Below are 22,355 nucleotides of genomic sequence, written 5' to 3'. Positions count from 1 at the left end.
TGTGTGTTTTGTTGTGTGTGTTTTGTTGTGTGTGTTTTGCTTTTCCTGTGTTCTTTGCTGCGTTATTTTGCTGGTCCGTGGTTTATCCTGGTCGAATTGATTATCTATCTACTTAGTACCTCGAAATTGGTCCAGTTTTCCTACGTTCTGTGGTTTCTCTGATATCGTCTATTAATTTTAGCTATTGACTAATCTATCTATCCATAAACAGGTAATCATATATTATACATATGCTATCTTATATCTTATATATAGTATACTCTGAATACACATGCTGTAATGCTTGCGCTACAATGCCTATACCTTTACCCGATGATGCCCACTGCACGTTATAAACCCATACTATATACCCGTGCTACATAAGTATACCACACTGTATACTACACGCACATACATATACATAGATAAGGTAATCCCTAAACGTAGCTTATACATATCTACCTACCTACCTACCTACCTACCTACCTACCTAGGATCATTTATTATTCCCCTTACGAGAAAGAGTCTCTATACACACACACACACACACACACACACACACACACACACACACACACACACACACACACACACACTTACATATGCTCTATACATAGTATAATAAGCAAAATTCACGTAGACGCAGAAGAAGTGCTACTAACAGTACGTCTTCTAGGTGGACATTGGAGGAGTTCTGGTCGAGGGTAATGGGTACGGAGTACGCCCTCGGGACCTGGGTAAGAGGGATGGGAGATTTGGAATATTGATTAGATTTACACGTTTTGTTCCTGTATAATTGCTTAGAAGTTGGTTTAGGGAGCGGTTCTGATTTGATTCTTTCGCTTTTGTGAGGTTGGTTATTTATTAGTGTACTGGCTTCGTGCTGCTTGTGGATATGTGTGTACAGTTTTTCTTCAGACAAAGTGCATTCTTTTGTAACATCGTCAACTGCCATGTTCAGTCAGCCTCGTGCGTAAAATCGAGCCCCTACGCACCTCTCAACTCCATCCACCACATCACCCCCCGTTCACTGCAACACCTCAACACCAGCCCCCCGCAGATCAACCCTTTCTTCCCTCACGTCTTCAAGATATCCGCCGCCACCCGAATCGCCCGCGCCGTCTTCTCGACCCACTCCGCCGCAAGCCCGAAATCGCGCTTGTCCACCGCCTCGGTAATGCCAGGAAACGTGACCGGCGCATACCCAGTATCCAGCCCCGGCGCATAGATCGCATGCTGATAAAACTCCCTGCCCGGCAAGCCGCCCTGGCTTATGAATCCGCGCTGGAAGTCTCTGAGTTTGGCATTCACGATGGAGATGAGAGCTGCGTCGTCGGATACGAGGGCGTTTGTGTATGCAGACGTGATGTCTGTGATATGGGATTGGAAGTATGTGATTGCGGAGGAGAGAGGGAGGGTGTCGAGGGAGTTTGCTGCGCCGGTGGATTCGAGTGTACTGGTGAGGGCGGAGAGGTAGGTGTCGAGTTCGGTGCCCCAGGCGGTGATGTCGAAGGGGATTAGGGCGTCGGTGGAGAGGTGGTAGAGGAGGAGCGAGGCGTATTGGCCGACGGCGGCGTGGACGTGGTAGCCTGGGTCGCCGTAGGTGGTCATCCAGTGGTATGTGTCGTAGCTGTCGGTCTTGTCAGAACACATTGTGAATTGAAGAGGGAGAGGAGAAGGGCGGGCTTACTTGGAGTGATATGGGTAGACGGGGTCGTTGCCGCCGCCTCCAGCGCCCATGTCTACAGCGCCGATGCCGCGGTGCACAAAGGACGTGTAGTCGGAGCCGCTGCCGAGGACGCCAATCTCGCCGCTTTCGGCGGTCCAGATGTCGTAGAGGGTTTGGTTTGATGGTGCGCCGCCCGGGAGCGGCCAGAGGACTTTCTTCATGGTGTCTTGTACGAGAGTGTGCAGTTCGGGTGAGGCGGAGACGTCAAAGCGTGGGCCGGAGCACGCGATGTCGATGTTGAGATATGTAACCGCCGTGTTGGTGAGCCAGGGGTTGACAAACTCTTCGACCCTGGAGAAGTATATGTTAGCGTTTGTCTTTATATCCCTATAGGGAGGTTGGTTTTTACCATTCGGTTGAACCAACAATGCCGTATTCCTCGGCGTCCCATGACGCGAACACGATGTTTCGTCTCGGTTTCCAGCCTGTTTGCAGAAGCTTTCCGAAAGCCTTGGACATCTCGACCAGCACCGCAGACCCAGAGTTGGGATCCGCGGCACCACCCACGAGCCACGCGTCGCGGTGGTTGCCAATCAGAATCGTCTCCTCAGGATCTGTGCCGTTGATGAAGTCAATGACATCCCATATAGGCGTGATGGCGTCCTCCATTAGGTTGTGCATGTCAATGACAGCACCGGGCGCAGGGCCAGTACTGTATGTGACGTTCAGAGCGCCGATCCACTTTGTACGATTCACTTCTTCGCCAGAGACACCGTGGCCGTCGAGGGCGGCGAGGAATGGGATTGCGTTTCCATAAGAAATGGGGAGCGATGGGATGTGCGGGAGCACGTCAGAGGCATCGGCGCGTGGGGAGTCGTGTTTTGATGGATATCCTTGGCTTCTGGTCAGCATTGGAAATGTTCATGCTACTTGCAGCCATGTGACATGAAGACTTACCTGGAGTTGTCGGGTCACCTGGGTATATGGAAAGAAACTCGACGCTGCCTTTCTGCACTTGAGTCGGGTTCCTCGCAGGTCCGTCAGGATAAGGAGCATAACCTGGAATGCTTGATTAGGATGCGGTCATTCTGTAGATGACTGTACTCGCCATTTGCTTCGGTAATATTGCCGTCATCGCCTGGGTCAGAGAAGATGATCGTCCCAATCATGCCATACTCTTGGGAGTTTTTAACTTTCAGGCCTCTGAACGGGCCTCCGTATTTCGCTAAAGCAATCTTTCCTTCCAGTGAAATGCCGAGGGCTAGGAGGCGTTCAAAATCAACCTGCTGACCCCGTCTGGCAATCCGAAGGTTAGCATACTAACAGAAAATGTCGAGATAGTTTCTCACCCAACATAGACGTATTCGGCAGACGCATTACCACTTGCAGAGTAACCATGGAACGTAGGAATACGATTTGGATACGACGTAGTCTCGTCCTGCGCCAAGACAGCCTCTTCCAAGTCCGGCGTAAACACAGTACCATTAGGGAGAGTCAGAGTCAGGGCCTTTGAGACGGGATAGTTCAGATAAACCACATATTCAGCCAGATGAGCTTGGATGCCGTTCTCGGTCCATCGATCCGCAGTCCTGTCATCCATATGTTAGGAGCTTGCTGGTACGCGTACATACACCAACTAAACATAGTATTGTAGTGTTCGATAGTAGTGTTCTGACATACCACTGCGCCATAGTCTGATTCTTCCCAGCCAGATGCTCGCCATGCGTGTAGTAATAGCTCCATGTCTCAATTGACGCATTGTCGAATGAGTTCACCAGTATCGACTCATGCTCGGTTAGTACAGGCGGATATTGTGCTTGTCGTCGCGTGAGCGAGTGTGATTTCGGTGCTGCTAGACGAGGGACAAGGTTTTCGCGCAGGCAGGCATCGGCGAAGACCAGCACGAGGGCAATTGATGCCCAGCGTAATAGCAAGCTCATGTCGTTAAGATAGGGATAGCAAAACACATGTAAGCTATGCAATTGGGATGTGGTGGAGCCTTTAAGGCTTTAGCTGTGCTAGATATCCATATATTGTGGGCTGACAGCTCCAGCATGAATGCCATCATATGCCGTGTGGGCACCGCGAGCGGCATCCCACCTTACCATTGCAACGGTCGCTCGGTCCTGGTAGCCAGGCCTTCGACCAGTATGACTTCGACCAGGCTCCGGGTGACGGCGACGGGAGAGGATGCAAAGATGCCTTATGATGACAAGACCCCGCCTTGCCATGGGTTGTGCTTATCCGTTTCAGGAAGGTCAATGGCCGCTTAAAGGGCTTGGTCTTGAGGTATGTTGGCTGCAGGCCTGGGCAACGGATTCAGTGCAGGCTGACGGCGTCGGTCTACACAAGTTCGAGTAGGAGATTCGTGGATCTATGCTGTGCGGTGTGGTGATGGCACGCTGAGTGAAAGCCTGATCTTTAATTCGTCGCTGCTCATGCTCTTCGAGAATTCGGAGCTGGGAGCTCGGGTGCGGATTGAGAATACCATGGGGACAGCTTCACATCGGATATCTTCTTGTATAGAGTCTTACTGTAAGGTCGAATGTTTTGATGCTGAAGAGGCGATGAGGCGGATTGTGGCCATGGATGATGGATGCATCATTCGGTGCCAGTCTGAGACAGGTTAGCGCGATACTACCGATATGAAAGATAAGTCCTTGAGTCTTCAGTGGTAAAGCTCATACTGACATCTGAACTAGCGTAGAGGCAGTGAAATGTCAATGTACCCAGACTGAATCCATAGCATCAGTCAATTCCAATCGTAGCAGTATCTCATCTACGCCTCCTGGTGTCGCTTCAGGCTATGTTTGCGGCCGCGACCAACGCTGAGGCCCTCTGCTTGGCAGACGAGTAGTGAGGAGAAACCATCGGGACCCCGATATAGCCTGATGCAGTCTATAACAGGCGCTTCTTGTTGCTCATGTAGATATATGCTACGTTGGTTACGACTACATTCAGAGTCAAGTGGCTGAAGCCCGTTAGCCTCGCCATAGCAACTAGCAAACTCGAAAGCATTTTCTGGGGTACCACAACGATGACAATGCAGTTAATAGTGCGCTGATCCGAATGTGCTGATGTGAGCAAAGCCTGTAGATGGGGTCGCTTGTTCGTACGGGCCGTTCCTTAACGTCGACTTTCTCTTTTATGGGCTAGCAAAGCGGCAGATCTACTTGTCCCGGTGGTGATGATAATTGTGAGCAAGGTTTGTTTGAATCTTTGCCTATGATACGCAGGGTGAGCGGACGAATGTCGAGGTAGATGATGTAAGGCGCCAGAAAGGATACTGGATGCGTTCCTGAGTGAGTCAGTGGGCTGGATCTTGACTCAATAATGGCAGAGAAATCGGGCCAGCTCTGATTAAGGATAGCAAGTTGTACATGCTTTCTGCACAACCTCATCATTCATCTTTTCCGCGATGGTCATGGTTGTCGCAGGAAGTTTGCTAATGTCTTGCGCCAGTAGCACGAAGGGGGCAACGAACTGTCCATCCAGGCCTGGGCTTAAAGAGGGATGTACATGACACAACGAAATCCCTACAAATGGACAGTGGAAGAGGAGAGTCACAGATATATTCGTCTTGGTCATGGAGCACCATGTTGAACTACAGTGAGCTGTTACACATTTGGTCACACACTTGGCTCGTTTGGGAATTGGCGGCGCTGGCACAGTTTTATCAGACAGACGATAAGGCTCTGTACTCAAGGCTAATACATCAGGTCTATTCACTCTCAGTTTTGAATTTGACGTGCTACCAAAGCCCTAAGAATGTAAGACTAGGCCTATAACACGTAAACTGGTATTTGAGTGCTTCGAGCTTAGCAGTCAGCCATCGTTCTCGTATCGGATGGGCACCAAAGTGCAGACCTAGCCTTATAACATCACCCACATTTCGGTATGTAGTATATATGCAAGCCAAAGAGCCGGCCACGCGGCAGTAGGCATGCGATATGCACATGAGAGGTGCCGACGGGGCATGTTTGCGTGGGAGATGCTCGAAGCTCGTGGTCTCCTGCCAAAATAGTCATCCTTGGCGGACCGACGAGCGTAAAATGACGCAGTCAGTTCGGCATGTAGATATTATTGAGGAGGCAAGGAGGCCTAAGTCCAAGTCCCACGCGTCACGTCGCGGACAGAGCTTCACGAACGGCGAGAGCAATGGCCATGTGGACAGTTGTCTGCTGGTGGCTCGTGTCCATGACCTGGCTGTATGTGTCGCTGAATGTGGTAGATGATTTGATGCTTTGATGCTTCTGAACCGCATCGAGACTATGATGTGTAACGGTGGACGAAGGGTGGTGTAAACAACCTTATTGGCTGGCAACGCTTGGACGGTTCAACGGTCAATTAGACCACAGCGCGATGCTTTGTCTCACCCCGAGCCCAGGATGGGAAATAAATCATGTAGGCGCATTGCTGGAGAACATAGTAAAAGATAATACGTACTATGTAATGGATGAAGGAGTAGTAGAAAAGTTTGGCTGTCTGCGCCTCCCACGCTAAGAAACAGGGGCTCAAGCGCCCATCCATTGTCTGGGGCTGTGACCAACGAGCTTGCGCCATCAACGTCCATCCCCTTCATGGCTTTTCATTGGATATCTTTCCCATGCCGCCACCGTCCAGGGCTCATCCACTTGTTCCATGAATGTTTGCCTCTCTGTGTCGTGTTTGGTGCATGGCAAGCGTCTAATCTTTCGGGCTTGATGATACCTTCACCACTCATGGCTGTATCTGTGCACGCCATGGACGCCTCTGCGGTGGCGTGCGGGCGGACGGCCTAGATTACACAGTAGACGCTACGGTCGAATGGTCTTCATATCTGGACGGTTACGCCGATTTTTTTGTTACTGTGCGCCGATGACCCTCGTCGTTGAGGGCACGTTGCTGTAGACAATCCCAGCGATGTCCTGAAAGGTGCTTACCCCGAGACCCACCAGGAGCCCCAAGACCACCAAGACCCCAGACATCCAATGTCCTATCTTGTCCTGGAATGTACCTCAGCTGATGGCGACTTCTGGACTGTTATTGAAAACAATCAGTCACCTGCCTCCACTGGTAAGCAAGCTCTGGACTTCCATTTGAATAATGGGTTCAAGAAACATCAACGCGGTCGTTACACCCAACACTATCGCACTTAATGCTTTTATTTACGGCTATGGTGGACACTCACTGGTGACACCGCATTCTGCTCTCCAGCAAGTATGGTGGACGCAGGAAACGATCGAAGACACAGTCACAAAAGATTTTGTCACTTCTCGACTGAAGCTGGCTCAAAGAGAAAAGCTGGATCAACCCCTTGCCTTTGGAGATGGCCTCACATCTGATACATATCTCGAATGGATCTTAGAAAAGTGTCGTCGAATGTTTCTGATCCTGTCAGAGATAGGTGTGCCCGATCAGATTTTTGGGATCATCGATTCCTCGTGGGATGACGACGACCTGCCATTACCTATGGACACCGTTCAGAGACTCGCCATCACTTACCAGATGCATGAACAACTGGACCGCAAGTTCTATGACACGCAATTCAAGTTCCTCCTACGAGAACTTGAGGACGGTTCGCATATCGACTATGGTGCCAGCGAAACGGTGCCCCTCGAATACGTATATAAACTCCCTCCGGCTGTGCCATTGCAAGGCTGGAACAGAGTGCACCTCCCAAAGAAACCTAACGTTTTGTTTATGCGCCGTAAAGCGCAGCTAGGGACTGGAACTGGGAAGCTCACCGAGGAAGAGTTCGTTGCCGATATAGGACACGCACGGTTCATCGAACATGAGCACATTGCGCCCGTCTATGCATCTTACACGTGGAAGGGTAATGGCTACGCGCTGAGCACATTCGTTGGCGAGCATACACTAAAGACGTTCATTGATCACCGCACGGCGCCGCAATATATGCGACTCGCTAAGCATGATAGATGGGCACTTCTACTCGAATGGCTGCACTGCCTGGCATCCGCCGTCGCCTCTCTTCACATGAATGGTTCCACCCACTCAGCCATTCGACCTTCCAACATTATCATCGACTCCCGAAATCGCATTGCCTTCAGTGACATTGGCAGTCTAGCTACATTCCAGAAAGACAAGAAATCTGACATCACTGAAACATACAACTACTCTGCACCAGAAAGCCATACCTCGACCTTGTCTCTCTTGCTCAAGTCAAGTCTGAAACCCTCTTCAGACACAGCACGAGCAGGTTCGGTGTCTAGCAAAGGATCCTCGGGGCAGTCAACATCAACAGGATCGTATGAAACCAAGAACAGAAGGTTTTCCATCTCGAAACCGAGCAGCCCTTACACTGGGTTCGATTTTGGCTTCACTCCAAACGTCGCCAAGAAACGCAGCAATAGCCAATCTGCATCTAACTCCGAAGCTGCCGATATCTTTGCCCTTGGTTGTATATGGTTGGATATCATTACCTTCTTGCTGAAGAAGAAGTCCTCCGATTTCACCCGTCATCGAAGCACAAAAGTGAAGGATGGTAGTAAAAGCAATTCGTCTCGAATCGACTCATCCTTTCATAATAATCCTGAAAAGCTAGAGTCTTGGATGGTAATCTTGGAAGACCTTGCCTTTGCCCAGGATGACAAGCTATTTCGGGCAGTCCCACACATTCTCCGACTCATCCGACAAATGCTCGCACTGGAGCCATCTGACAGACCTACAGCGCGGGTCGCGCGAGACAGAATCTACGATGTCCTCGTCGGCTATGCTGGTATGCAACTTCTGCACTGCGCTGCACATCAAAATGAGATGCCCAAGGCTACCGTCACTGCTTTCCAGAACGTAAAACGTGGCCTGTATGGGCTCTCGCGAACACCCAAGGCACAAGTGTCTGAAAATGCTCCCATCACACCGAATGAAACGTTGGTTGCAGATTTCGCGTCCGTCCGGTCAATTACATCTCCAGCAAAGACGGTGCGGATAAGGCGCAATCCTGTCTTTGGGGTTCCCAGAGGCCTTGCGCTATAGACAGCTCCATCTTATAGGGCGATCACCTCTTCCTAATCACCACTTGAATCTGGAGATTCGGTCCGTAAGACCACGCCCCTATACCTCCTATCTCTATCACCAATCTGGCCGTTCTTCTGCCTTCCACATACGAACATTTCAACCTTGTCTCACGTAACGTATTCTATTAGCACGGTTTCAATCCTCTTCTGGCGTCTCGAGCGAGCTAATACCCCTTTTGTTTTCATCGATATTTGAAATAGAGATAATCACTGGCAATGAAGTGGGGGATTTTTCGATAATTCTGGCCAAGGCTTCGTAGACTTAAGTGTGCAGCAGTTGGTTTCTGGTAGCTAAAACTAAAGTAAACTGGCAATGTCAGGCTATGTAGCTATGCTATATGAATTTATAACGCGTTAAGATTACGTAGTCGCGAAGTAGACCCCATGTACATCCATTCTACAGACCCTTGGACACGGGCATGCAATTCTCGGCTGAGCTGCGGTTCTGCCTCAGGCACCTAGCCAAAAAAGTGTGGGGGCACGGACCATTTTCCTAGTGCTGCCGCGAAAAATTAATCCCATTCATTTTCCAAAGCACGACGACCTCGAGTAACATCGACTGCGCAAGAAGTCGCGGCTTGTTACCACAGCGCAACTCACTGCCATTCCTACCAGCCACAATGACTCTCTTCATCCTCACCGAGACCAGCGCTGGTTATGCGCTTCTGAAATCCAAGGACAAGAAACTTCTCAAGCGAGACGACATCGCAGAAGCATCAAAGACAGCTGAAGGAGCTTCAGAACTGTAGGGAAATGGTCCGGTCGTGGTGCATAGCTCATGTCTGACATTATGAGTATCTAGTTTCAAGCTCAAGCACTTTCACAAGTATGAAAATGCCGCCCAAGCGCTCAATGAAGCTGCCGCACTTATCGAGGGCAAGGTAAGAACTCTTCCTACCTTCACAGCTGAGGTCTCATGCAGCATGCAAAATTCCAGTAGCTTACTTGAATTAACACCAGGTCACTCCACTCCTTTCCTCGTTTCTCGACCACATCAAAGACGAGAAGAAAGTCTCGTTGGCTGTAGCCGACCCCAAGCTCGGAAACGCCATCAACAAGCTGCCGCAGCTCTCAGTCACTCCAGTATCAGACTCCTCTACTCAAGACATCTACCGTGCTATCCGGGAGCATATGTCGGCTCTGATCCCTGGACTCGCTCCATCTGATATCCAGACCATGTCTCTTGGTCTATCACATTCGCTATCCCGCCACAAGCTGAAATTCTCACCGGACAAGGTCGACACAATGATCATCCAGGCCGTATCGCTTCTGGATGACCTAGACAAGGAGCTCAATCAATATGCAATGAGAGTAAAGGAATGGTACGGGTGGCATTTCCCGGAGATGGCCAAGATCATCAATGACAACTATGCCTACGCTCGCGTGGTGATTAGCATGGGGATGAGAACGAACGCTTCGAAAACCGACATGGCCGACATTCTGCCTGAGGAGATTGAGGTAGCCGTCAAGGGTGCTGCCGAAGTCTCCATGGGTACTGAGATCACGGATGAGGACTATGAGGAGATCCACGGCCTCGCTGAGAACGTTGTTGACCTCACGGAATACCGACAGAACCTTTCCAGCTACCTCACGACTCGCATGCACGCCATTGCACCCAACTTGACTGCTCTCGTTGGCGAAATCGTCGGAGCGCGTCTCATCGCACACGCAGGAAGTCTCATGAACTTGTCCAAGAGCCCTGCTAGTACCATCCAGGTTCTCGGAGCTGAGAAAGCCCTGTTCCGTGCCCTCAAAACGAAACACGACACTCCCAAGTATGGTCTCATCTACCACGCTTCTCTCATTGGCCAAGCAAGCGGCAAGAACAAGGGAAAGGTCGCCCGTATGCTCGCAGCCAAGACCGCCCTTGGTCTACGTATCGACGCACTATCAGACTGGGGCGCCGGTGGTGCAGGCAAGGACGCCGAGCCTACCGACGAAGACAAGGTCGAATTCGCAACTGGCGCACGAAGCTACCTCGAACGTCGGCTACGCAAGCTTGAGGGCAAACCACTAAAGAGCAGTGGGCTCAACGCCAACCTCACCCCGATCACCGAGCCCAAGCTCGGCAAGTTCTCCGTCAAGGAGGCCAAGAAGTACAACCCCAACGTGGACGGCTTAACAGGCGACGAGCCCGCCGCCACCATTGCAGAGGGTACGTCTACCAATGGTGCCCTGAACGGCGTCGAGACGACCGAAAAGAAGAGCAAGAAGGATAAGAAAGACAAGAAGGCCAAGAATGTCGAAGAGCCTGTGAAGCCAGTCGTTGTCGCAGAGCCAGATTCAGACTCAGACTCGGACGAGGAGATGGAGGACAAAACACCATCAAAGGACCTCAGCAAAGCAGAGCGAAAAGCCGAAAAGGAGGCTAGGAAAGCCCGTAAAGCAGAGCGAGCGGCGAAGCGTGCGGCCAAGGAGGCAAAGAAAGCAAAGAAGGCGGTAGAGGAAGCCCCGAGTTCGAAGAAGCGGAAGCACGACGACGACGGCGACAAGATCGAGAAGAAGAAAAAGAAGAAGAGCAAGGACTAGACGATGTCTGTTGTATTTCCTGTTCTTGTAAGGTCACCTTCACATTTCTTTTCTCCATGTCTGGCGTTCTAGGGCGGATTGCGAAGAGCAATGGCGTTTGAAAAGGGAACATGTATAGTTGGACAGTACGTGTGCTTGTGTGTAGCCATCTGCTGCCGTCAAAATACTACGTGTCAAATATTCATCACGGGCGCAGTCATAATGGAAGACCTGTGAAACTTCATGATCATATTGTGATTTATTATGATTCTACAGCACCAGCAGAGGAGGCATGCGCTCTTTGATGTCCTGCGTTCATGCTCATGGATTCCACTAGGCTCTATCGGGCCATCAAAACTTTTATGGATTGCGCCACTAGAAAGAATCCTTACCTCTAATTATCTCATTAGCCCCAACGTGCGTCAAGCGAGTCAGTACTTTCCCGACAACGGCGACGACATATCAAGCCGCTGTCGCAAGAAAAGTCACCCTGCCACTCTCACCCTCCAATTGATCAATTGTTTGGTTCTTTCACACCCACTTTAGCACGTCAAGGTCTCGGTCAAGACGAGTCTTCTTCTTCGTCACGGACGGGGGCCAAGGTGTGAGGGGTTTTCTTCAATTTCTACTACGAGATCTAGTCTGCCCCGCTATATGTATATGTATTGTTCGTATAGCCAGCGTTTGATTGAGAATTTGTTGCAAGTCGCTGCTGCTTCTCTGCTCAATTGGTTTCAGTCTTTTTCTTCTTTGCTTTATTTCTGATTGTCGGCTTGCTTAATTGGAAGTTTCCTCTGGTATTCTGGATCGGATTAGTTACGGCGCTTTTGGGCGGCGCGCTGCCAGACAGACAGACAGACAGACAGACAGACAGACAGACAGACAGACAGACAGACAGACAGACAGACAGACAGACAGACAGAGTGGGTGGATATAATCTAGACTTTGGGTTTCGAGCAGAGAGGGAGAGAGGGTAATGAGTATGCCGCAAGAGCAAGGACACCCGAAAGCAGACGTCATCGACGTGGAAGATGGTGGTGTTGACAACGATACATCGCAGCATGGAATCAACGATGTGCATGATGATTCCGCGCGCATCGAGGCTGTTTACAGGTATATATTCTTCTCCTCCTTTCCATTCCCTCTTTCTCCCATTTCCACCTCCCAATCTCCCGTCTCCCTCCTTGACCCCAACTCTCCCTTTTCCAAACCCAACTAAACCCCCGACCCAAACCAACAGAACCCTCGACCGCCGCATAATCCCCGCCTTCTGGACACTCTACTTCCTCGCCTCGGCCGTGCGCTCCAACGTCGCGCTCGCGCAAACCATGAACACCGCGCAGCGCCACGACCTCGGGCACGTGGTGGGCGTGAACGGCAAGCAGATCAGCACGGGGCTGGCGCTGTTCTTCGTGTTCTACGTGGTGTTTAATGTGCCGAGTAATCTGGTGATGAGCGTGGTGCGGCCGCATGTGTGGATGGCGCGCATCATGGTGCTGGTTGGGGTTGTGGGCGCGTGTATGGCTGCTATGAGGAGTGTGGGAGCGTTTTAGTGAGTGTGTTCTTTATGCTTGGGTGTGGTTTTGGGGTGTTTACATCCCTTCCTTCCCCTATCCCTCTTCCCCTATTCACCCTCACAGACACAAACAAGCAACCACAATCTAACCACACCCCCCCTCACCCAACAGCGCCCTCCGCATCCTCCTCGGCCTCTTCATTGCCGGCCTCTGGCCCGGCCTAACCTACTACCTAACCCTCTTCTACCCCCCCTCCCGCATCGGCACCCGAATCGGATACTACTTCACCGCCTCACAAGTCTCCGCCGCCGTCGTCGGCCTCGTCTCCGCCGGCTTCCAACGCATGGACGGCCTCGGCGGCCTCGTCGGATTCCAATGGATGTTCCTCCTCTACGGCATTGCAACAACACTCTGTGGCATCGCACTGCTCTGGTGGCTGCCCGACCGGCCGCGTGCACCCCCCGGCGCCGCCGCCGACAATCATGACAACGAAGATACAACAAGGACCACAAGATGGTACACACCCCTCATCCCCCGCCCCCGCCCCGCCCTCACCGGCCCCGCCGCAGCAACACACTACGCCCACCTCCGCAGCACATACACGACCCCGCCCTGGACCCTCCACGACCTCACCCGCATCCTCCTCGACTGGCGCCTCTGGCCCCTCACACTCATGTACTTTGGCGTCGTCGGCGTCGGCTTCGGCGTGCAAAACTACGGCACCGTGATAATAAGGGGTATCAACCCGGGCCTGTCATCCATCACGCTCTCGCTCCTCTTCGCGCCAATCTGGGTGTGCGATCTGCTTGCCATCCTGCTCGTGACGCCTCTATCGGATGCGCTGGGGATGTCGGGATCGCGCGGGTGGCGGCGGCGGTGGGGGAGGGCAGGCGTGTTTGCGGCGGCGGTGGGCGTGCAGGTGCTTGGGTTGCTGCTGACGACGTATATACCTGCTTCGCGGCCGTGGGGGCGGTACGTGGGGTTGCTGGTGGTGGGGTTTGGGCTGGGGCCGACGGTGCCGGTGTGTATGGCGTGGACGAGCGAGATATTCCAGGCGCGGCATGGGGAGGTTGGGGTTGCGGCGGCGAGTGCGCTGGTGAGTGGGCTGGGGAATCTGGGCAGTGTGACGACGACGTATGCGCTGTATACGGGGTGGGAGGCGGATGGGAAGGGGAGCGAGCCGTTTCGGCGGAGTAATTTGGTCATGGTGGGGATTTTGGGGGTGAGTTTTTGGAGTGCGGTGGGGTTGGCGGTTGTGTTGGCGGTTTTGGAGAGGAGAGGGGGTGGGAGGGCGAATGTGAGGGTTGAACGGGGACTGAGTGGTTCTAGGGGTGAAAGTAGTAGTTAGACACTCTGAAATAAAGTGAACGGTGCGTATAGAGGGGAGCACAATCGTAATTGCATTGACAGACAGTCACCGAAACCAGTATCGAAATCAATCATGCACCGGGGGATGTACTCCATGATCTGCCCATGTGCATACTGAGATCACAGCAAAATACAGGAACGTGAGCCGCGGTGTTATTCACAGTGTATCACTACACATGAAGGACCATATAGGCATTACGTGACCACGGTCAAGCCTAGAGGCCCGTTTTACTCATTCTCATCCACATCTCATTTCCTACCATACAAGCCACAGCATCCATGTCGTGCCACTTGGTAAGTGCCGATGGATCAACTCTAGGCAGACTCTGTCACCCCGTCACCCCCAGACAGGATCATCTAGAGTAGATAAGAATGAGTAGAAAAAAAAAGTTTGAAAGAAGAACATTATAAATCAAAGTTTGTGAATATTCCCGGCAGTCGTCAACGATGGTTACATGAAAAGTTAGAAAAACGCCACATCCAAACATTTCCGAGCCGTGCATTTCTCCTTTATCCACCGGCGCCAGAATGATATAGATGTCCACCACCCAGTAGGAAGAGGACGTCGATGTGGACCTGGATCTGTTCATGTCGAACAGCGACCACGAGAGAAAGAATGATATCTACATAAACCACCGCGGATCGATAGTGTCTGCGAGGCTTCTATGTGCGAGTTAGACACGGTCAGTACCTAATATATTATTGGTGCAGTCAATGGAGTGACAGGAGCATCACCGGCCGCATGATTGTGGTGTTTGGTCAAGATGATTGTCGAGTGTGATGTGAGGATGTTTGTTCATGTATCCGATGCTGCTCCTGTGACTCACCCCCTTTGCTGCATCGCCTGTGGCTGGCCCATCATCATTCCATTGTGCATGCCGATTCCGTAGGGGTTCTGGTTATGTTGAATGTCCCCAATAAAGCTGTTCATGTTCATGCCACCCAGGCCTTGAGCTTGCGATACTGGGCAATCCTTGTGTGCCAGGAGTAAAGTCTTTAAGTTGACCACTTCCTCACGCAATTGCGTGACTTGGGCTGATAGAGCATCGTTCTCTGTGCTGAACAGCTCCACTTTGGCCTGCAGATTAGCTAGCCATTGCTTCTTCCGTTGACGACACTTTAGCGCGGCGACACTGCACGATGTTAGCAACCAGTCCCATAACTCGAACGAGACAACATACCGATTACGTTCGAGGAAGTTCTTCCGCTTCTCTTCGTCTGTCATCTTCTTGCCGTCGGGGTGCGTATCGATCTGGTCATCCTGGTCTTCTTCTTCCGAGTCAAAGTCTTCCTCTTTTGGCATGCCGTTGTTGCCCTTTTGCTTTTTAGAGGCTGGACCTTTTGCTGGCGTATCTTCGGCCTTTCGTCTGCTATTGCCAGTGGCGCCTTTGTTATTAGCCTTCTTTCCGCGAGTTCGCGGCTTTGCTGCCTCACTTTGGCCGCTTTCAGACATGTTTTCAGTGTTGTCCGTGCCAACAGAGCCCTTCGTCCCACGCCTTTGGACAGGCGATGTCTCGTTTGAGCGCTGCCCTTGGTTGATGTGCTGGTTGGCCTGGGTCGGAACGGCAAACTGTCCGTTCCGGTTGCCGTTTGCTTGGGTGGCAAATTGAAGGAGGTCGTTCGCGGCACCATGCACGTCATGCTGTTGATACATGTCTTGACGTGGTGGTTGTCCTTGAACAACTGGGGCCTGCGTGGTTGGAGGTTGTGTAGCTTGGACTTGAGTGGCTTGTTCTGGCGGTTGTGATGAGACGGCGTTGGTGTTGTATTTGTTCTGACTCGACGCTGTAGCAGCACTAAGCGCAGTCTTGTGGAAGTCTAATGTACCGGGAGTAGCGCCACCACTCTGGAGTTGAAATAGATGCTGCGAATTTGGACTGGGAGCTGGAAACATAGATCCGCCACCACCTGGAGTCAGACCTGTCCGCAACGACGATTCGTTCGGTGTCGGGAAGCCTCTAAACTCTCCTGAGAAGTAATCAGTAGTATTTGCGGGGCCAGCGAGCATAGCAGGGCTCAATGGCCCGGCTCTTAAAGACTGCCACCCAGGTGTTATGCCAGGTAGACCGGACGGAGATGTTATGCTCGCGACTGGAGGTAGGATGCTTCCACCGTTGGGAGTGCTTCCGGACGGCGGTTGGCCGAAAGATCGTTCGAATGGATTTGGCTCCAGACTGAACTGATTTGAAGAGTTGTGATTTGAGCTGAAGTAGTCTGGGGTATCAGTCGACGTAGTTTGCGTTGGTTTTGGTGGAGGCGCCAATGGCTGCGCATTTGTACCGTTTGTCGTAGGCTTCGCGTCGTCACTACTTCTATCCTGGCTTGGGTCTGAAAGAGAAGCAGCGTTAGTAACGTGTTCCCGTGAACGACTTGCATCAGGCATGATTAGTAGAAATGAATAGTGGTGTTGAGTGTATGTCGCAACGCCATGCCATGGCAATGAGCGGAGCGCTAATGAACAGCGACGACGGCTGGCACCAGCACAGTGGTGACTCGAATGGCAGCGACAAGTAGCAGAGTGAATGAGGAGGTGTGATGAAGCAATTCACAAGCAGTGTTGATGACGATGGGAGTGCAACAAGGAACGAACGTACCTTCGATCTTTCCAGGTACGGCTTTGGAGTCCTTGGGCGAGGGCATTTTGGGGATGGGATTGGAAGAGTCGGCGGACGACCTGGTGATTGTGGTTGCGGCCATGTCGAGATGACGTATGCGGAGTGTGGGCTGATCGACTTTAGACTCGATTCTCCACGATCGGGTTGCTTCTCCGACTTTTCCACTCCTCCGGACAGCTCAATTATCCCTCTACAGAACTGTCTGTGGGCTCCAACTTTGCAAAGCACACGACTTTATTTATGGAATCTACTGCGACACGTATACATTAGTGGATGGACGAGATGAAATGCGACGCGAATGTGTGTGTGTTTGGGTGTGGTGGTAGCGCGGAAGCACGGATGAAGTATATGGTAGGCCAACGGCAGCGAGGACCGTAAACAACTCACACCTAAGATATACGGCTACTCTGCGGATACCGTACAGCAAAGTCTACCACAATGGATGATGGCCAGAGCAACTATAGTGAATATCGACGCCAGTGCGATGATATCTTGTGCACAACCAGCGTGAGGCTGCAAGGAGAGGAGATGATGACGCAATCAGGGGAGGCGGCGCACTGGCTATTCGACAAACGGCGACGACGAGGAGGGGAAAGCAGGAATCGATTGGGGCCCTAGTAGGGAACAGCAGCCGAGTGGCAGCAGTGAGTGGATTTACGGGTCGGAAAGGATGTCGAGGGGAGTTTTTTTCCCAAGTGCGAGAGTGAAAGTATGAGAGCAGCGAGACTGGGCGCGCGATGACGATGGAGGAGGAAGAGAAAGTGAGAGTGCAGGAGAGTGCTTGGGGTACGTCACAGGAAAAAAAGAGGAAATGGGAAATGCTCGCTAAGGTATGTCTTACGCGCACCGCAGTGAGTGTGGCTTTTGCGTGTCCCTGGCAGTCTCATCCCAGCCGACGCCTCCCGATAAGCTCGCCAGCATCCGCGGACCTGCTTAGCTGGGCCTAACCCCGCCCTTAGCGTGCCACATTCACGCCACAATATCATTTTATTGGAGAAATTCGACGCGCCTATCGGTCAGGATAAGCCCACCTCCACATATCACTGGACTTTGTTTCGGACACACTTAGATCCTGTCGCTCGAGGTCAGGCTTTGAAATCCACTTTCACTTCGTCTGTCACGTGCGCTCGCCAGACACAAGTCCATACATCTCGGTAAGTACGGCAGATCGTGATCACAACATTAGATCGAAGATGGCCTTTGGGAACCGGCTGAGAATCCCATGCGGGCTTCGATATCTCCAAGGATCACTTCGTTATTGCATCGTACTTTGCCATCCTGATGCTCGACATGGTACACACACAACATACACACTTGCACACATCAATTTCGGACTTGTCTGCCATGTCGCATCACCTCATAACGGCCTGCTATGCTATGATTGGCCACCACACCACAGCAATCCCCAGCACAGTAAGAGGCGAACTGACCGTTTAGCTTTCAGACCCCAGTTGTCTGCGTCCAGCCCGCCCTCCTCCCTGCCACCACCAAATGCAGCTGCTACTGTACGCACCGATGGTGACGTGTATCGAGTCCTTTCCTTTTTTTTTTCGCGCCAGCCGTGCGTCCGCGAAGAACTGACTGCTATTATTGCCTTTTCCCTTCACGATCCTCGATAGGTTGTGTAGTTGTACGGGCCCAGCAGCAACGGGACATGATAATGCTCCGCTTTCTTCCTGACCATGAACTTCAAGTCCACCTCCGGGAAGAACGGCTTGATGCCTTTCTGCGCATAGTACGGCCCCGTCGTGAATGTCAACGTCCACAGCGTGTCTTCCGGCACGCGCTCGTAGATCTCTTGTAGCTCGACCGGCGGTGATTGGGCGGGCGTCTGCGTCCACGCGGTTACGCGGCCGTCTGAGTTTGTCGTTGCGCTGAATATGCCTGACACGGCGGCCTGTGGGGAGTGGCAGGTGAGGGTGACTTCGATGCCTGCGCCAGGACGGCCCGTCGTGGTGTCGAGGACGTGACAAGTGATTGGGGGTCTCGCAGTGGCCATTGTAGCTTCTGAGGAGGATGGAGGGGTCGATGATGTTGTTTGTTCGCTCGGGCTGTCGAGTGGATTGTTATGCTGAGACTGCGAATGAGAAAGGTGTCTGGTCAAGGCTTGAATTCGATCTGAAGGTGTCGCAATGCTGGCAGGAGCTTCGCTCATAACCCTTGTGATGGTGCGGTGGGATCGAGTATGGGATCGAGTAAGAGTAGTCCAATGTTGCCTACATCAAAGAACAGCAGTGTAAGAAAATGAACAGACGTAACGTGTTTGAAGCTCAACTAGAATGGGCTATCAGCTTGCTTGACATATCCACACCTTCGGGTCCGTGCACCGGAGCAGAGTGGTAGTGGTATGGCAGCTGGCTGCCCGGTCCGGCTTCGGCCTTCGGCGACGAGCGCAATCTCATAACCTCGAACTTGGTCATCATCCTCGCGCTCCATTAAAGACCTGTAGAAACGGACGGAGTACCCAAGGTCTTGCTGCTAACACTATCTTCGGACACAGCATAGTTTGGAAGAGCTTACTCCAAGCCTCTGCCGAAGCCCCTGGCTAACCCCAGTCGAAGAATTTATGGAAAAGGATGAACATGTCGAAGACACGAAGGCACCGAAGCAATATACGCAGGTCAACGTTAAATGAGGTAGAGTACTTTGGATCGTTCCTATATTCAACATTGTGACTCCCTGCTTGTCAAAGCAAGCTCTATAGAAAGTGTCGCTGTAGAAAGTGTATCTGCGTTTATTCTACGGCCTTTCTGATAGATCCCATCTATCATGATCTGCTCTCGACATCCAGGGGGGGAATTTTTGATCGACCGATGGTAATAACGGTTCCCAATCTTCACGGACTGATTTCATTTTCAGCACAAGCTCTGGGTAAGGGACATAGACAAAAAACTTCCAGCCAAGACTGCGTGCGGCGTCGATAATATTCGCATTTCTCGGAACGACGAGGCTGCGTTCATTGAATTGATACATGGTGACGATGACCTCCTTCACGTTTGCTATATTCTGAAGGGCGGTGTGTACAGGCGTGAGCCACCAGAGCGGCGGCCCGGCCGGTATAGGATTGATTCTTTCTATATCAAGCCAAAGTGACTCCAGTTTCGTAAAACGGCTTGGCACTAGATCAAGAAAGTACTGCCAGCTGCCAAAGCTGATCTGAATCTTGCGGATATGTAAACTGGTGACCCTTTTGACGAACCAGTCAATCGCATCCTTATCATATAAATAGAAAAGGTTGCAGGTGTAGAGCATCGGCTGCGCCTCTTTGTGGATTTGGTGGTTCGTACGGAGAATTGCGACGTCAAGTGGGGACCATGTATATACACGATCTTTATATACGCTGATTCGGACAGGGATGTGACGCCGCAGAACATCTTCGTATATCTGGTTCCGGATCTCCCCACTAAAATCCAAGAACCCAAAAGGCTTCTTCGGGCTCGCATCGTCTCCGGAAGGCAGTTCGCTAACATCGCCCGACGGTCCCTCGCTCTTCTCGGCTTCTTCGACCTTCTTGACCTTCTTGACCTTCTTGACCTTCTTGACCTTCTTGACTTTCTTGACTCTCTTGACCTTCTTGGCTTTCATGACCTTCTTGACCTTCTCGACCCTCCCAGTCTTCTTGAACGGAGTGCTCCAGCTGCGCTTGCTCGACAGCGATTTCTATACGACACGACTGTCAGCTCTCCCATCTCACTTCTGGGTATATGTCGATATGGACATACCTTGTGGGCTACTCGAGGAGCCATATCTTGGCTACTACTCGAGGTAAAATAACGCGGTGTGTGACAGATCCAGATCCAGATCTAGAGAACAAGAGTAGGTCCAAACTCAATATATACCTAATCGTGCGTCACGACCCTCAACTTCCGAGTGCGTGCGGCGTGTTGTTGGAGTTAACAGGAGATTCCTCATTGTGTTTCTGTTGCTACCTAAACAGTGCATTGGAAAGGGTCTCTTCACTGTTTATACACGCTGTTCGCATTGTTTTCTGGTCGTGCCGCCACGTGGTCTGTGAGTGAGAGAAGCCTGTTTTGGGCTGGAATGTGGGCTGTTGGCCTCGTTCCGCTTGGTTGTTTGGGCGTTGTGTGTCTTGTTAGGTTGGGATTCCTGCTTGTTGTTCTGGGAATCTGGGCGTTGGGCTGGCGGATGTCGGTGGTAGACTTGATATCTGCATCCTTGGGCTTGTATGTTGGTTGTCCTTCTGCCTACTTTCTGGTGTTGTGTAATCCGGCGGATTGATCTTGCACATTGTTTTGAACCTACGCCTTGATTCTCGTATGGCTCACGAGCACGTATCTTTGTCTGCTCTCCACCCTGTCGAAGCTCTTGATGCTATCTACGATAGATGGTCGAGTCTGGAAAGATTAGTATGCAGTGTACATCTAGGGTAAAGTCATACCTACACTACCCCTAAACTCACATCCTCCCTTGGAATCACATTAGCCACAGCGAACGAATAATCCTTGCCACATCTAGAAACATCTACTCGAACAGGGATGAAGCAAACCCTCACAAGTCCGAATCCGAAACACCGAGTTGGAATCCAATCGAGTTGACAACCCGACCAACCATCCTACCAAGTCCATCCTAGACTGACTGATGTCTTCGTCGATTCTGCCCCGTATATCAGCATACACCCATCTTTAATTTTTTTTTCTAAAAAAAAAGAAACCAAAAAAAAAACCGACTGAAAGGCCTTCTACGCTCGCACGGTCAAAGTTTATTCCCAACGGATACGGGCTAGGGAGTCTTCCTTCTCCTTATAGCTCTTTTACTACTTTACTCTTCTTTATTAACCTAGTATTTAAATACTCTAAATAGATGTATAGGTCTATACTATATGATACTACCCCTGATCCCCTCTAATCTCCCTCTCCCTCTCCCTCTCTATCTCCCTCTCCCTCTCTATCTCCCTCTCTATCTCTATCTCTATCCCTCTCTAATCTCCCTCTCTATCTCTCTCTTCTAGACTATAATCTCTATTTTCTATTCTCCCTCCCTTTTATATCCCCCTTTCTTAAACCCCCTTTATATATTCTCTTCTTTAAACCCCCTTTCTAAAACCCCGTTCGAAACCCCCCTTTCTAAAAGCCCCTCTTATTAACCCCTCTTTCTTAAGACCCCCTCTTTATAAGTTCCCTCTTCTGACCCTCCTTTTCTAGAATACCTTTTCTAAATCACCCTTTTTTAAATCCCCTCTTTATATATCCTCCCTTTATATATCCCCTTTTTTAAACCCCCGTTTTTAAATCCCCTTTTTTTACATCCCCTTTTTTTTTAAATATTCTAAGATAATGGACGGTAAGGGAAAGGGTAAGAATTAGAATAAGAATAAGGATAAGAAGGAGAATAATAAGAAGAATAAGGGAAATAATATAGCTAAGGATAAGAATAAGAAGTAGGAGGAGAAGGAGAAGGAGAAGGAGAAGGAGAAGGAGAAGAAGAAGAAGAAGAAGGAGAATAAGAAGGAGAAGGAGAAGAAGGAGGGTAAGAGTAAGGGTAAGCATAAGAAGAAGGAGAAGGGTAAGGAGGAGGATAAGATTAAGGATAGAGTAAGGATGAGGGTAAGAAGAAGGAGGATAAGAATAAGGCCAACGATAAGCAGAAGGAGGAGGGACAGGCTATTTTTTATTCACGGTTCTACAAATTTTAGGCAGGGCGTAATTCTACACTTCCTTCTTCT

General features: G+C 51.0%; 8 protein-coding genes across 8 annotated transcripts; 3 read left to right on the top strand and 5 right to left on the bottom strand.

The window, feature by feature from the left end:
* Positions 1–837: 837 nt before the first annotated feature.
* EJ05DRAFT_471520 (Zn-dependent exopeptidase) lies at positions 838–3,467 on the bottom strand. The gene is made up of 7 exons (XM_033742982.1): positions 3,329–3,467; positions 2,998–3,237; positions 2,757–2,944; positions 2,606–2,707; positions 2,058–2,541; positions 1,670–1,999; positions 838–1,609 (listed from the first exon to the last, which is right to left on the bottom strand). The coding sequence occupies exons 1-7, from the start codon at positions 3,337–3,339 to the stop codon at positions 1,057–1,059; spliced, it is 1,908 nt and encodes a 635-aa protein (XP_033604965.1). The 5' UTR covers positions 3,340–3,467; the 3' UTR covers positions 838–1,056.
* A 3,040-nt stretch (positions 3,468–6,507) lies between these two features.
* EJ05DRAFT_471518 (uncharacterized protein) lies at positions 6,508–9,018 on the top strand. Its single transcript, XM_033742981.1, has one exon. It carries the CDS (start codon positions 6,734–6,736, stop codon positions 8,621–8,623), a length of 1,890 nt encoding a protein of 629 aa, XP_033604964.1. The 5' UTR covers positions 6,508–6,733; the 3' UTR covers positions 8,624–9,018.
* A 163-nt stretch (positions 9,019–9,181) lies between these two features.
* Positions 9,182–11,415, top strand: EJ05DRAFT_534055 (Nop domain-containing protein). Its single transcript, XM_033749161.1, has 3 exons — positions 9,182–9,409; positions 9,467–9,545; positions 9,625–11,415. Exons 1-3 carry the CDS (start codon positions 9,285–9,287, stop codon positions 11,191–11,193), a joined length of 1,773 nt encoding a protein of 590 aa, XP_033604963.1. The 5' UTR covers positions 9,182–9,284; the 3' UTR covers positions 11,194–11,415.
* A 733-nt stretch (positions 11,416–12,148) lies between these two features.
* On the top strand, positions 12,149–14,037 carry EJ05DRAFT_481443 (MFS general substrate transporter; the record flags this gene model as incomplete). Its single annotated transcript, XM_033745073.1, has 3 exons — positions 12,149–12,285; positions 12,413–12,724; positions 12,861–14,037. 3 exons carry the CDS (start codon positions 12,149–12,151, stop codon positions 14,035–14,037), a joined length of 1,626 nt encoding a protein of 541 aa, XP_033604962.1.
* Positions 14,038–14,763: 726 nt separating this feature from the next.
* EJ05DRAFT_3974 (uncharacterized protein) lies at positions 14,764–16,856 on the bottom strand. Its single transcript, XM_033741393.1, has 2 exons — positions 15,239–16,856; positions 14,764–15,190 (listed from the first exon to the last, which is right to left on the bottom strand). The coding sequence occupies exons 1-2, from the start codon at positions 16,438–16,440 to the stop codon at positions 14,881–14,883; spliced, it is 1,512 nt and encodes a 503-aa protein (XP_033604960.1). The 5' UTR covers positions 16,441–16,856; the 3' UTR covers positions 14,764–14,880.
* On the bottom strand, positions 16,244–16,736 carry EJ05DRAFT_471516 (uncharacterized protein). The gene has a single exon (XM_033742980.1). It carries the CDS (start codon positions 16,695–16,697, stop codon positions 16,509–16,511), a length of 189 nt encoding a protein of 62 aa, XP_033604961.1. The 5' UTR covers positions 16,698–16,736; the 3' UTR covers positions 16,244–16,508.
* A 1,419-nt stretch (positions 16,857–18,275) lies between the features above and the next one.
* Positions 18,276–19,108, bottom strand: EJ05DRAFT_481441 (Hydroxyisourate hydrolase; the record flags this gene model as incomplete). Its single annotated transcript, XM_033745072.1, has 2 exons — positions 18,276–18,888; positions 18,984–19,108. 2 exons carry the CDS (start codon positions 19,106–19,108, stop codon positions 18,276–18,278), a joined length of 738 nt encoding a protein of 245 aa, XP_033604959.1.
* Positions 19,105–20,485, bottom strand: EJ05DRAFT_3564 (uncharacterized protein). The gene has a single exon (XM_033741038.1). It carries the CDS (start codon positions 20,255–20,257, stop codon positions 19,412–19,414), a length of 846 nt encoding a protein of 281 aa, XP_033604958.1. The 5' UTR covers positions 20,258–20,485; the 3' UTR covers positions 19,105–19,411.
* Between the last annotated feature and the right edge of the window lie 1,870 nt (positions 20,486–22,355).

Source organism: Pseudovirgaria hyperparasitica (genome assembly GCF_010093815.1).
Source record: "Pseudovirgaria hyperparasitica strain CBS 121739 unplaced genomic scaffold EJ05scaffold_1, whole genome shotgun sequence".
Classification (NCBI taxonomy): domain Eukaryota; kingdom Fungi; phylum Ascomycota; class Dothideomycetes; order Acrospermales; family Acrospermaceae; genus Pseudovirgaria; species Pseudovirgaria hyperparasitica.
This window is presented reverse-complemented; position numbering and strand designations above follow the sequence as displayed.

Coding starts and splice junctions, on each gene's coding strand:
- EJ05DRAFT_3974 (XM_033741393.1), bottom strand. CDS start 16,440: ATGCCTGATGCAAGTCGTTCACGGGAACACGTTACTAACGCTGCTTCT. Junction 15,191..15,238: donor AACTTCCTCGAACGTAATCG/GTATGTTGTCTC, acceptor AACATCGTGCAG/TGTCGCCGCGCTAAAGTGTC.
- EJ05DRAFT_534055 (XM_033749161.1), top strand. CDS start 9,285: ATGACTCTCTTCATCCTCACCGAGACCAGCGCTGGTTATGCGCTTCTG. Junction 9,410..9,466: donor GCTGAAGGAGCTTCAGAACT/GTAGGGAAATGG, acceptor ATGAGTATCTAG/TTTCAAGCTCAAGCACTTTC. Junction 9,546..9,624: donor CCGCACTTATCGAGGGCAAG/GTAAGAACTCTT, acceptor AATTAACACCAG/GTCACTCCACTCCTTTCCTC.
- EJ05DRAFT_471516 (XM_033742980.1), bottom strand. CDS start 16,697: ATGCCCTCGCCCAAGGACTCCAAAGCCGTACCTGGAAAGATCGAAGGT.
- EJ05DRAFT_471518 (XM_033742981.1), top strand. CDS start 6,734: ATGGGTTCAAGAAACATCAACGCGGTCGTTACACCCAACACTATCGCA.
- EJ05DRAFT_471520 (XM_033742982.1), bottom strand. Junction 2,945..2,997: donor GCCGAATACGTCTATGTTGG/GTGAGAAACTAT, acceptor TCGGATTGCCAG/ACGGGGTCAGCAGGTTGATT. Junction 2,708..2,756: donor CAATATTACCGAAGCAAATG/GCGAGTACAGTC, acceptor CAAGCATTCCAG/GTTATGCTCCTTATCCTGAC.
- EJ05DRAFT_3564 (XM_033741038.1), bottom strand. CDS start 20,257: ATGAAAGCCAAGAAGGTCAAGAGAGTCAAGAAAGTCAAGAAGGTCAAG.